Consider the following 13,557-nt stretch of genomic DNA (forward strand, 5'->3'; position numbering starts at 1 on the left):
CAAGTTACTCAGCTCTGTGGAAATGAAAAAGCCGGCAAGAGGTGTGGCATCTAGAACCACAACGCACTCCATTTTCATTTTTCTTTTAAATCAGATGTCACAAATGTTCACAGACACACGCTTTGCGAAATCTCCAGTGCAAACAGGAGGGTGGAAGAGGATCCCCTGTGTGTTTTCCATCTATCTCTGCCCGCCCCAAAGAGCAGCTAAAATATATTCAGCAGGAAAAAATATTTAACATTAGCAAAAGTGCAGAAGTAACCTGACGCAGCTTCCAGGAAAGGTCTCCATCCAAACCCCGTCGCTGAAAACCTGGATTTATTTTGGGGCATGCAGCTGAACAAACCCAAGGCAAAAGCAGAGTGTTAACTCACACAGCTCAACCATCCAGCTGCTAACATCCTCCAAGGTCGCTTTCACACGCGTCTCGTCCGCCGGCACCATGATCCGACACCGGGGGTGGAAGATGTAGGAAGGATCGACCGTCTCGAGTTTGATTTTTGTGCTCAGCTGCTGCAGCACCCAGAGCAAGTTTAGCATAAAGCCATCCGTAGATACCAGCCGATCGTCGGTCTGAGTGCCCAAGAAAGAGAAGTCAGGATAAGAAGCAAACTTGGGTCTTGAGCTGACCCGAAGGACTTCTGAGTGTTTAGGTCAGGGTTTCTCAACCAGGGTTCCGCAAGAGGTCCCCGGGGGCTCCCTGGGAGCTCACGGTTTCTTTAAAAAATTGTTTCAAATTCGGGCACCTTCACATTCAAGAGGTAAGTTCCATTCTTTATCTTCAGTTTAACAACACCGTCAACACATCTATACAGGCCTACCCATGAAACAAGCGTAACAACTGTGTAACTTCGGGCCTATCTTTGAGCCTGAATGTGCAGGGCTTCCCGGAGGCCTGGAAAATATTTCAAGGGTTCCTCCAGGGTCGAAAGGTTGAAAAAGGCTGCTTTAGGTGGGCATCAGAAGCCCACCTAAGGGATTTGCTCTCTGAAAATCAGACAGGTGGCAACTGCCCAGAGTCCCCTTCCCTTTTTGGGAGAGATGGGTAGTGATAGAAATTTGAATAAACAAACAAACAAACAAATAAATAAAAGCCTATCTTTGAAGCACGCTTCCCACTATTTTCCCCAGGTAAGGAAACGGCTATAAATCAGGGAGCTTGAATTTTCCCTCTCCCTTTTGGGTGGGTTTTTGGGTAAGTACGGGAGGCCAAAAGGAGCTGTGTGTAATATCGGCAGGGTTTGGGGTGGCGGGCGACAGAGCACAACCTCACCTGCATTTGTGCCTTTTTTATGTTGGCGTTGACCACGGCTGCCATGTAGCTGAGGGCGGCTTCCCGCGTTTCGCCGTTGAGCAAAATACTGTGCAGGATCTTGAATAACTCTTGCTAAAGGTTTGGCAGAGCAGAAAAAGTCAGAAAGTAACTGGTGGGGTAGCCTAGCACACCTACAACCAACCTGGCAGGCATCACACACACCAGGAATCACAGCCTGCGGCCTGAAGCATCCCTTTAAAGCACTCTGGAGTGCCTCTTCTGATACGGTGTGGATTTACACACCTTAAACAAAGCAGCACAATCTTTCCTATCACACAAGAGAGACAGAGAGGGAGGGAGGGAGAGACAGGGAGGAAGGAAGGAAGGAAGGAAGGAAGGAAGGAAGGAAGGAAGGAAGGAAGGAAGGAAGGAAGGAAGGAAGGAAGGAAGGAAGGAAGACAATCCTTCCATTTTAATTCAGGACTATAAATTTCTGTGACCAATTGACTGCCCTTCCCCAAAACAAGGTGAAAACCCCAAGTTCCGCTTCAGCACACCTACCCTGGCAGATTCCAGATAATGCTGCAAAGACTGGCTAACCACCCGCGTGTTTTCCAGGGTGATGGTAGGGCCAGAGAAATATTTTTCGACAACTCTAGGCTGCAAGGGCAAAAGGCGACAAATCAATCGTGGGCAGCAGTTCTACACAGCCTCCCCACAAAACCCTGAAATCTGAAAAGTGGGTACATTTTTTGGCTTCTTCCTCTGGCCTCGACTATGCCTGCTCTCTCTTCAACCTCCAACCCAGACAGAAGAAAAGTATCTTGGCCCAAAGCAGTGTGTTTGGAGGGTTTTGCCACCCTCCTTCCTATGTTCTTTGCCATTCAAACAGGCTGGTTTTCAGGAGGAGGAGGAGACGCGCCGTCTATGCGCGCCTCCCTCTGGCTGGAGCGTTCGCAGCTCACAGCACCTGCCTTCCAAGCAGAAGGTGCCGGGGGGAGCCCTGCTCCCCCAGTTAAGGCGCCCCAGAAGCTGGCTGGAAGGATCCCTCAGCTGGCCAATCTGCATTAGTCAGGGCAATCGTTTGATCTGATGAGCCCGTTTGACTTCACCAGGGAGACATCCATTTCCTGTCTAGGCTGTTGCTCGACACTTACGTCGTCTTCAGCGAAGACGGAGAGGCTGAAGAATACGCCAAGGTAGGAGAGTCTCTGGAGCTCTCGGCCCATCCCGGGGCTTAGGGATTTTGGCAACCACAGAGGCAAGGACACCACCTGGAAAGAGCAGAGAGATCAAAAAAATTAGCGGGACGGGGGCTGGATGCTCATATCACTCTGCCTCTGGCCTTTCCGTCCTTCGGTAGGATCCCGCAAGGATGAATCCAAGGGACTGACCCACCACATCTTGCCCTGTTCCCCAGTCTCTCCACTTACCAAGCTGCAGACAGGATGCGATTTTCCAAACTTGATCTCGCACAGTTCCCCTAAAGCCTGGGTGGGAAGAGAAGGAAACCAAGGGTTCAGATCCCGTTTCTCCCCGACCTGCCTCTGGGTCACGGATGAACCGGAAGCCGAACCAAAGACTGCCTGGGAGTTAGAGTTCAGAAACGTTTGGTGGGCGGGGGGTGGAGGGAGATGTTCTGGGCCCCTCTTCAGAAGTGAGCTGGGCAGCAACAGGCAACAGGAAGCTCCCGGCTTGGGCATCCCTGGAGAAATTATTGCAACTCAGCCTGCAACCTTGCCTGGTCAATAAAGAGGCCCTGCCAACAACAGCAACACATCTCAAACAAACAGTCCCTGGAGGTCCGATGAGAGAGGGGCTGCCTCAAACATCAAGCATCCAGTTTACTTATTTATTAGAGAGATTTATAAGGCCGCCCAACTCACACACGGTGACTCGGGCGGCTTACAGAATTAAAAACCATAAAAACGCGATCGTTCAAGTAGCACCAGCAGGTTACTCCCCGATACTCACCATAAGGGGGTATTTAAAGTTGTCACTATCAAAGGAGCATTCTTTTGAAGCAAGAGCCAGCCCTTGTAAAATAGGTATAAAGATCTGTTGAAAGAAGAAAAATAGGAAGAATTCTGCTGCTCCCAGCTTCCACTTTCAGGAGCCAGGGGGACCAAGAGCCGGTCCCAAATTGGCCCTCGCTCCAGGACGAAGCGGCTGCTAAAGATTTCTGCTTCGACCGGCCAAAAAGCACGGCAATAATTCAAGGTTCATCCAACATGCTGGTTTCGCCAGGCTGCAGCACGTATGGAGCCAGAGAGCTTGGCGAGCATCTTACCTGTTTGAAGACCTCTTCGTCCTGGTGAGTCGTTCTCACCAATTCCTGGATGAAGCCGAAGGGGAGATTCCTGCAGAGCATATATGGGACTAACAAAGACTGCTGCTGCGTCGACCTGGATGCAAGAGACAACAGGGTTCAGAAACTCCCCCACGTGCCCAAAATAACTTTGAAGCCCATGATCCACAAAAGCCGTTTACAATTTGACTCAGAGGGCAGATGCCCGAGAGGGTTAAAGGGGAGGTCAAACAAGGATCACTAAGTGGCCTCCTTTCCACCGACCTCAGCTGCGTTAGGGACCCTTGGAGCACCAAAGCCGCGTGGGAAATGCACTGGGATCGGATGTTGCTCAGTAGCTGGCTCACCACTGGCTGGCTGCACATCTAGAAGAGGCAGAAACAGGGTGAGGCATCCCGTATTTCACCCTTTAGAGCTTGGGCCCAAAGGCGCTGGCAGGGGAAGGCAGCCTCTACACAACACTTCCTTTCTTTGGGGGCAACGTTCGCTTGCTTTTCCAAGGGTCAAATTAAACCAGGCCTCTAATAGGAAGCCGAGAGGCACCATCATATCTAAAGGCCCTTAAAACGGTGAGTATCTGAACTTGGCTTTCTTGGACCAACGGTGGATTCCCCAGCTAGATTCAAATTGCGCTACTGCTGTTCAGTCCATGCTTATCATCTGTGAAATGGGTATAATCCTGAAGTGCTCTGTATGCTGAAGAGGGCAGAGCGGCAACCACACAACCATCCTGGCATTCCTGTCTACATGGCATGACCTGGGCAAATGTTTGGACATTAGGAGACTCCAAGGAAGGGGGGCTTACACAATACCCCCTCCTTTGCAGAGACTAACCCAGCATTTCTCAACTTTGTCAACTTTAAGATGCATGGACTTCAACTCCCAGAGTTCCCCATGCAGCATGGCTGGCTGGGGGATTCTGGGAGTTGAAGTCCACGCATCTCAGAGTTGACACGGTTGAGAAATGCCAGGCTAACCTGTCTGTCCTTTGTGCGTAAGGCCTAAACAAGGCTGACTTAAGACTAGACCGATCCGGAGGAGCAATTAGAGGGCTGGTCTAGGAGCAGCGAGATCTGGGTTCAAGCTTCCTCCCAGCTCCAGGACCAAATCTGAGACAGTCAGCCTACCCTTCTTCACAGGAGTGCTACTGAAGACACAACTGGAAGAGGGAGAATTATTGGTGCCGAGCAGGAAGACAAGACAGAAATGAACAAAGATCCTAGCTAGGTGGCTGGCTCGCTTATCTGGCATGGTGGGAGCTGGATTGGGCAGGGTGTGGAAGTACCACCTGGATACTTCCTGAAGTGAAGACTTCCCATCCTCTCCCCACCCGTGTCTCTGTTCAAAAATGCCAGCCGCCCAAAGTCGTGCACATTGGATGGACAGATACAGGCACACCTTGCTCTACTGCTCTTTGCAGATTTTGTGATTTTTAAAAAAATCGACATACTGAAGGTTTGTGGTGGTGATTAGCATTTTTAGCAATAAAGCAGTTTTTAATTAAGGGTGTACGTTGTTTTTTTAGACACAATGCTGTTGCACACTTAACAGACTACAGTACAACGTAAGCGGAGCCGTTATCTGCCCTGGGAAACCAAAAAATGTGCGTGGCGCTCTTTATCGCGATGCTCGCTTTACGGTCTGGAACCGGAGCCGCCACATCTCCGAGGCAGGCCTGTGGACGGGTGCTCCCCTTGGCTAGCGGGGAAGGCAGATACCAGCAGAAGTCCCCCTTCCTTCCCCGGTACCTTTGGAGCCTTTCTCTCCTCAATCCCCACGCGGTCGAAGCACTCAATGAGGTAGTTGAGCATCTCTGTCTCCTTGCACGTCTCGATGGCGAAGTGGTCGCTGCACGAGTCGGAAACGCTGGCCCCCCCGGAGCCTCCACCGCTAGACAAGAAGCACAAGGCGTGCGGCTGAGTCCAGAGGCAGGGAGGCCCCTCCAGGCCCCAGCAGGAAGGGCGGGCGGCGGATGGGGGCCCCGCTGGACAGAGGCACCGCGTAGGACGAGACTCGTCCCTAGGTTTGCCCACAGCCCCCCCAGGGCTCTTTCACTGTAAACCGCCCAGAGTCCCTCTTTCTGGGGGGAGATGGGCGGTGGCAACATGTTTGACAAATGAATAAATAAAACAAAATAAACCCCGGCCGGTCCGGTCTTGGCTGTTCCAGCCCGCCCTCCGTAGCCATCAGGCCCACTTGGAACCAGAACCATCTCTTGGAAGACAAACCAAGACATTCTTGGCCTGTAGTGCCAATCCGGTGGATGCCAACACGGAGAAGGGCGCTGGGGCTGTTTGAACCCCTAGCAACGGAGAAGGACCACGATTCTAAAACTGTAATAGGGGTTCCTCACATCGTCACTCAACCAGCAACTCCAGCTTAGCATCTTTGGGGATCGACCCGTCCACGCAGCCCGCTGTGGTTGTTGGGGAGCAGGGGGCACACCTTGGGGGTCAATGCTCTGGAAAAACCGCTTGCTCACGAGGAGCCCTTACATCCGCTTCAGTGTTTGAGCCACGCAGACTCTGCCCCCAATCGGACTCTCTTCTTCAAAGAAAAAAGCGACTGCGGACGGGGAGCAACGTAACTCTTTACATCACCGGGCGTGACGTTAAGGGAGATGTCAGCCCAGCAGCCTCAGAGCCTAATTCAAAAACCCTCTTTGCTGCAGCGAGTGAATGCCCCCCAAAAGAGAAGTTGCATGGTGACAACCACAGAAGGTCCTGTTGACTTGAGCCATGGAGGAAGGCCACCAGACCCCGTCAACTTCACCACCACTCCCAAGCTTCCAGTTTGGCCGACCCCAACTCCGGGCTCCGTGTAGTTTTCATTGCAAGCTTAGCCCTTCCTCGCAAGGACTCGTTTTGCACACGAGGGGGGCTGCGAGCATGCCTCCCCACGTTACGGATGGAGCTTGTGCTGCACTAGGACCAGAAAGCAAGCAACAGACAACAGGCTCCTGTCAGCTCGAACAAGAAACAAAGTAGTCTTGAAATAGGTATTTGCGCTCAACGTTTTTGTAAGATGCCATTGTTGATTTTTTAAATGCACACACACACAGACCCATGTTCATGTCTGTATTTTAAAAATTTTAGGAAGCCCAATTAGACACATTGGTTTATTATGAGTGCTTACAGGCTTTTTCAATCACAACAAAGCATCATACGGTCTTCCACAGAACATCCCCACCATTCACAAGTTACTGCATCACACTAGCTGTGCTCACAGAAAGTATCTACCCATGCTTTGCTCAATCGTGGTTTGCCCAGTTACCATAAACCATAAAGTAACCACATGGGCTAGACTCACACAACGCTATCGGCTGAAGTACAGTTGGCTAGCTTATAGTTCTCAGCGTCGTACAGACCCAGCCTCTCAACTATAAACCATGGCTTACTGAGCCCAACAGCTGAGATTAGGGCGTGGCAGGTTGGGTGAACTAAGCTTGCATGAACACACCTGGTTTTCACTGAACTGGGCCAGTTCAGGCCACCCCTAAGGAAACAGGGATGTTGTGGATGACACCACTTGGATGATTCCAATCCTCTTTATTTCCATTTGCATATAGCAGAGAAGCCAAAATCCTAAAGGAATCGTGGCTAATTAGGCACAGGCTCTAATGGCCCTAACTTGGCTTCTCTTGCGGGTGGAAATGGACAAGCAGGTTGAGAACCTGGGCTCATCGCTCCCTTGACAAGCCAGAGACCAAAGCCAACTCTTCTGAAGTCAAAATGGCAACGATTTACCCTTGATGTCCCAGCCACCAATTCTGCGTAAAGCAACCGGTCAAAAGGCTCATTTCAAAGGATTCCTCCTATCTCTTGACACACAAAGCAGCCCTGCTGCTAAAGAATACAGGAAGGAGGTGAACAAATAGGTTTCATCCTGCAAATGGAAAGGTTTTAATGAAGTACGAGGAACATGAAATTCAACGCTGACGTGGGGGAAGGACGCCTGGAAGGAAAGAAAATGCAAACACCTCACGCCGTTTCTAGAGTACCTGGACCCAAACGGGACACAAGAAAAATCCTCCTCCTCCTCTTCCTCATTTTCTTCATCAGAACTGTCTCCAGAGACATCAGAAATGGCAAGGAAGAGGGATAAAGGGCTGCCGTACATACTAGTATAATGAAAGCAGACGCGAATGAATGAATACAAGAGAATGGAGGGGTGAAATAAAATTCAGAAAGGGAACACGCACACACACACACACACACACAAGCTGTTGGGTTTTCTATCAAGACCATCTTCACTGCAAGCATGCCGCAAGTTAAGCTGGGAAGTTAGCCGCGTTTGTTAAAGCCACAGTAGAGTTAAGGTGCCTTTGCAAACTTTGGAGCAGAACGTGGGCGGTCGAGAGATGCAGAGCAGGCTGTCTTCTGGGGAGACTGCAACAGGCAGCTCCTTGGGAATGAAGGCAGCTCCAATTTGCGAGTCAGTGCTTGTTGATCTTAACAGTAATGGGCTGGACGTAGCAGCCTTCGGCAGAGGCGAGGGCCCTGGTCTGCCTCCTCCAACTGCCTGAAGTCACAAGAAGGGGACGTCGCTGCCAGGGGTCTAGGAGCCTCGAGGGAGATGCGAAACGCTGCCCTACCTCTAGCCCGATGCGGATGATGCCGACTGACAGAGGCTCTCCAAGGCCGAGGCCCAATTCTTCCCAGGCATTTGAGAGTCCGCTCTTCGCTACTACGCAAAAGCCCCTTGGCAAAACGCTTTCCTCTTTCTGGGACTCAAGGTGGGCTCTCCAGAGCAGTGTTTCTCGACCTCGGCAACTTTAAGACGGGGGGACTCCCAGGGAATTCTGGGAGTTGAAGTCCACCCGTCTTAACGTTGCCGAGGTCAAGAAACGCCGCTCTAGAATCCCTAAGGGCAAGAATCTCCAAGAGGCTACGGGAATCACCTCTCCCAGCGCAGCTTAATCGCTTCTTCTTTGGCCGAAGGAGGACTATTCTACACTTTTGCTGGAAAGTCTGTATGCTCACTTGCTCTCTTCTGAATATTGCACACTGTTGGTAACCAGAATCTAACTTGCTGTTGAGTTCAGCGAGATGGGAAGCAGGGCCACCCCGTCAGTCCCAAAGACAGACCGGCCCATCGTGAAGGAGTAATCCCTTAAGCGGTATTTTACTTCATCCGTTTACCATTGCTTCCTTCCTCTTCGTGCCACTGTCCTTCTCAGTCATATATGTCAACCTGCAAACAGGGATAGTCTTTTTCTTACCCACCGCACGAGCCATCCCGAGATCTTTCAGGCCGAAAAGCAGAATAAAACTTCCATAGGTTAGTAAAATATCCCTTCCTTCCTCTCTGCCCCGGAAAACGCCATGAGTATTGCCGGAAAAACACACGGTTCAAAGTCAGGATTAGCTCAGCTCAAGCAGAGTTAGAGAAGCAAAGCAGAAAGCTTGTTTTAAAACGGGATGGATTAGCTGAAGCCTAACGATGCTGTTCCAAAATGCAGCTGGCCACTGCAACTCAGCATGGCACACACAGGAAGCCACAAATCCACCCAGCTACAAATGTACCTAGAGGGCATCCTGCTTGGGGAGGAAGTGCTGCTGCTGCTGCCGCCGCCCACAGTGGAGAACAGAGGCAGGGTGGCAGCTACAGGCCTAAACCCGGACGAAGCGGCCCGTGCAGCTGGAGGGCTGGGGCTCATGCCCGGAGGAGCCAAAGGAGCTGAAAGACTGGATGTGATGGCTGAGGCAGGAGGAGAAGGGGCTGCCAAGGTCCAGGGGTGTGCCACTGTGTACGGACGGTACCTTGGGGATGAGGGCTGGACACTCAGTGGCCCTGCTGGCACGAGATGGGGGCTGACAGACAGGGAAGACACGGGGAGGGGAGCAACGGGGCTGGGAGAAGACGTGAGAAAGGAGCCGGCCAAAGGTGGGTGATTTGCAATATTGAAAATGGGAATGGGGCTGCTCCCATAGAGACTGCGGTCAACAAAGGGGGAAGGGAGGAGGAGGAGGAGGAGAAACGTTAAGAATTGACAGCGGAGAAGGCAACAGAAGTAGAAAAGATGCGGAAGAGAGAGTAGCTCAACTGAAGCTCTCTCGTCAGGGAGGGGCCCCTCGCAAAACGTTCCAGGATTAAAATGCCCCAACCGTGCAGAATTGCTCTGGAAGTGGCCCTGCCCCATTTCAAGGGCGGGCCGCTCCCGGTACCCCGAGGATCCGTTTTGAGGCCGAATCTCTACCTGGTTGCCCAATTTGCAAAGAGGCGTCCGCCTCTCTGGGTTTTTCTCCCCAGGTCTCTCTCTCAAAGCTGACTTTTGGCCGGTTGACCTACCTCGATAAGGAACTGGAGCCAAACGAGCCCACGTTGCAGAACACGGGGCTGGTTCCTGGGTTGGAGCCAGTATTCAGGACCAGGTTTCTATCTGGCGACCGGGCAGCCGCTGCGATGGGCTGCGACGTGGCGGTCAGACTGGCAAAAGGGTTTTCTTCTCTCGAGTGGGTCGACATCATCAGGACTTCCATCAGGACTTGCCCAATCAAGTCCTTAAAGTCCGAGAACACTTTGAGAGAGGAGGGGAGGAAGTGGGTTACTTGAGTACGCTCCGAGCATCTCACAGGGCAAAGGGAGAGTCGGAAGCGTACCAGCCGGCTCTGAACAGACGCTGGCATCTCATGCTCCAATGCTGACAATCTATTCAGCAATCGGGATGGTGGGCTCCGATCTAACACCACTGACGGGATGCTCACCAACTTCTAATCACCGAAGGAAGGGGGGCTGAGCCGTTCACACCCTGCGCCGCCCACTGCATCTCTGTCTGGGGTGCCGAATCACCATGGGAAAATTGGACCCCAGATCTAAGGACAAACCAGACCCAGGTAGGGTCCCCCATTTAAAAAAAAAAAAGCCTCTAGCAATTGCTCCCTATAACTTAAAAGCAAATGGGAGCCCAGAGAAGTTTTAATCCAGCGAGAGGTGACACATTTAGCAGACAGTGCCAGCAGTCAGTCTTTAGCATCGCTCATTCAAAATGACCCTTCCTCTGAGAACTGGAGATTTAAGAAAACGAGATAAAGCTAAGCCAGAGGAATAGGCAAGCTCCAATCCCACCGCAGCCATTTTGTGAGAGCCCCCACGAACCGTGGCACCACTGAGCCTGCTCTAAAAGGTGCTCAATACAGCTTACTTTTGCAAATGAACTATAGCATCCTGCTTCGAAACTCCACGTTCTTAAACACAGTCACAGATAACCCGGTGGGCTCCTCACCATCTTTAGGATTCTGCTTGAACTGCTCAGAAAGGGAAGTCAGGAAGATGACATCTCTATCCCGGTCTTTCCAGGAGACCCGGAAAATCTTACAGACTAGCTGCAAGGCTTGTTCCTCCGAGATTTCCAGTCCTGAGGGGGGCTCCTGCAGGGGAGACACCAGAATATGCTCAGGTCCAATTTGTCCAGGCCAAAGGAGTGCTGAGACATTTAGCAAAGCACGGTGAGCCCTGGCATTCACGCCCGAACAACAGAAATAGAAGGAACCGTCCCCATCGGAGCCGAAAGCAAATGCAGTTAACAGGCAACGATTTAGAACGGGATAAAAGTGTTGAAACCATGAGAAGAGGCAAACGGACCTCTTTCGGGCAGCAGCTCCTAGCCACAAGGCTGAAGTTGAGAAAAACACGCCTTGTATCCCAGCCGGGTTTGTTATTAGCCACCTTATTCCAAACGACTCTGGGCAGTTTTACGAAGTTCAAATACAGTAACGTGCAAGAAAACCAATACACAACGTAGGGTAAAATACAACTGGTGTACGGAGGAAGGCCACAAAAAACACAACACAGCTCTGCTGTATTCACTGAAAGGGGACCCACCCAATGCCCCCACAGCCTGGAGAAACAACCAGGGTTTAAAGGTCGCCCGAAGGCAGGCCAAGCAGGGACTGTACAGATCCCCAGGGCGATGCTGTTGGGTGCAGGGACAGAGAAGGCCACCCTTCTGCTCCCACTAGGTGGCACTGCTTAACTGACAGGCCCTGGAGCAAGCTGATCTTCTTGGAGCGAATAGGACAGACAACCACAGCCATCAAACACAGGGAGGGTTCCACCTCGGTGTCAGGTTCTCAGCACATTTGCCACCGGTGCCCACCGGGCCCACGAAGCCCGTCCTACTCCAGGAAAGACTGAGGGCCTCTTAGTCTCCCCACAGGCCCACCGCAACTTCCTCACCTTATCGGACAGGCTCCGTTTCTCCCTCCGATCGCTCTCGTCCACTTCCATGTTTTCGATTCCCGAATCCACATCCACCTGGGACAAGCTGGAAAGGGAGCAGAGAACCCCTTCAAACCCCCAACGCTTTCAGACCACTCCCCGCTTAGAGAAGCTGCTGCTCCCGGCACAGCAGGCAAACAGCCCGACGCGCTCAAGGAGGCTGCAATCCACTACCACTGACAGACGGATAACCAGCCGCCCAGACACCGCTCACTCTGGAACAGGCCAAGGTGACTCACGGAGGACAGCTCCAACGCGTCGCTTTTCTCACCCCCCACCTTGCATTTTGTGGTGGTGCGAAGCAGAACTCGGCACACGTGTGCTGAGAACAGTGTTTTGGTTCTGCGTCCCCTCAAGCCGTTATTCTAAGCTGTGGCTGGATCTACACATTCTGCCTACCGGTACGCAAACTGGAAATCTTCCAGCGTCTCGGAGGCGACCCTACAGGGCAAGCCTTTACCCTTAACAGCTGTAAAACGCAATTAAAAAGAGCTGCTCCTTGGCTTGGTAGTTTCTCACTTCTTCCACGCGTATTCTCCTCTTCCTGTTAGGTTTATGTGTTATCTGGATTTGGGACTCAAAATTCCTTTTCGATCGTTTAAACGTTACGGCGGTGGACCGGAATTGCTTTCTGGAGGTTGATAATCTACCCCGGGGAGGCGGTCAGTCATCTGGGCGGTATTACCCGCCACCTTTTGCCACAGGCACGCTGGCTGTGGTGGATGAGCAGCTCTGCTTTGGAGGATGGGAAACGGGGCTCCAAAGTGCCACCAGGTGCAAGGTTCTCCTTCCAGGCCAGCTATTCACGTCAGGTAAAGCAGCGCTGGCAGAGCCCCAAGGGGGTATGCTAAGCGCCGTGGAGCAGCTTCTGCCTTGAGCCAGAGACCGGAGGGGGCCTCCCGTACCTTTTCTCGCAGGAGACGCTGTCGATATCCATGCTGTGTGACCGGGAAAGGGACTGGGACTGTGTTTCCAGGCTGTTGGATGGCGAGCTGCTGAGCGAACTCACCCCTTCGCTGCTCTGGCTTCGATGGGCAACACCTTCAGGAAAGAGGGCATCACTTAATTTACTCGCCCAGCCTTCCAGCGGGCCCACGAACACAGGCACACGCATGGAGCTGGGAGCGGTGGGAAACCGTGGTCACGCCATGACCCCGCCCCTAAGAAGGTACCCCTCTTCGAGCTGTAGACAACCACACCACCTTGTGGGAAGAAGGCGTGAGCTACTCAGTGTTCCCCAACCTTGGCAGCTTCCTGATGTGTGGCCTTTACTACCCAGATTTCCCCAGGCAGCAAGGCCACGGCTGAGAATTCTGGGAAGTGAAGTCCATGCTTCTGAAACTTACCAAGGCTGGGAAGCACAACCAGAAGCTCAAGGGAAAGAATTCATGCTCTCCCGCACACCTCCCATTTTCCAGTTCTCCAATGACTACTCGGCATTTGGAAACAACTGAACGTTGTTCAGCTCTCAGTACAATGTTTTGATTCTTTCCTCTGGGTACACGGCCCCACGTCTAGCTCGTGATGGCCCTGTTGGGGACTAAGGAGGCTCTTAGATGTCGATCCTTAACTGAAACAGATTAAAACCACGGCTAAACGTTTCTAAACGGCTAATTCCCAGAACTTCAAGAAAGGAGGACACAAGGCCTTCTAGGAGCCCTGAGCAAACATCCAGAGGGGTCTGCCTATTGCATCTCTGAGTAACTGCTCAAGGTGGCCTGATTCCCAACAGCAGACAGCATCAGAAATCGTAGAAAACCGCCACCGTTGGGTT

At 52.1% G+C, this 13,557-nt stretch overlaps 3 protein-coding genes across 4 annotated transcripts in view; 1 reads left to right on the plus strand and 2 right to left on the minus strand.

The window, feature by feature from the left end:
- LZIC (leucine zipper and CTNNBIP1 domain containing) overlaps positions 1 to 13,557 on the plus strand; it is a 382,321-nt gene that overhangs the window by 334,285 nt on the left and 34,479 nt on the right. The gene's annotated exons all lie outside the window — the stretch shown is intronic.
- The window catches only part of RBP7 (retinol binding protein 7), a 68,094-nt gene that overhangs the window by 40,803 nt on the left and 13,734 nt on the right, over positions 1 to 13,557 (minus strand). The window lies entirely within an intron of this gene.
- The window catches only part of UBE4B (ubiquitination factor E4B), a 35,131-nt gene that overhangs the window by 12,767 nt on the left and 8,807 nt on the right, over positions 1 to 13,557 (minus strand). The window contains exons 4-18 of one of the 2 annotated variants that reach the window (XM_063317577.1): positions 12,689 to 12,824; positions 11,742 to 11,829; positions 10,789 to 10,933; positions 9,855 to 10,083; positions 9,089 to 9,499; positions 7,564 to 7,683; positions 5,312 to 5,453; positions 3,828 to 3,928; positions 3,546 to 3,660; positions 3,230 to 3,313; positions 2,689 to 2,745; positions 2,413 to 2,529; positions 1,817 to 1,915; positions 1,274 to 1,387; positions 375 to 573 (exon numbers count right to left, since the gene is read on the minus strand). In XM_063317577.1, the coding sequence (XP_063173647.1) occupies positions 375 to 573; positions 1,274 to 1,387; positions 1,817 to 1,915; positions 2,413 to 2,529; positions 2,689 to 2,745; positions 3,230 to 3,313; positions 3,546 to 3,660; positions 3,828 to 3,928; positions 5,312 to 5,453; positions 7,564 to 7,683; positions 9,089 to 9,499; positions 9,855 to 10,083; positions 10,789 to 10,933; positions 11,742 to 11,829; positions 12,689 to 12,824 (2,157 nt within the window). The remainder of the gene's footprint in view (positions 1 to 374; positions 574 to 1,273; positions 1,388 to 1,816; positions 1,916 to 2,412; positions 2,530 to 2,688; positions 2,746 to 3,229; positions 3,314 to 3,545; positions 3,661 to 3,827; positions 3,929 to 5,311; positions 5,454 to 7,563; positions 7,684 to 9,088; positions 9,500 to 9,854; positions 10,084 to 10,788; positions 10,934 to 11,741; positions 11,830 to 12,688; positions 12,825 to 13,557) is intronic. The other variant, XM_063317578.1, reaches the window with a different exon arrangement.

The sequence above is a fragment of the Candoia aspera genome, chromosome 18 (assembly GCF_035149785.1).
Source record: "Candoia aspera isolate rCanAsp1 chromosome 18, rCanAsp1.hap2, whole genome shotgun sequence".
Classification (NCBI taxonomy): Eukaryota; Metazoa; Chordata; class Lepidosauria; order Squamata; family Boidae; genus Candoia; species Candoia aspera.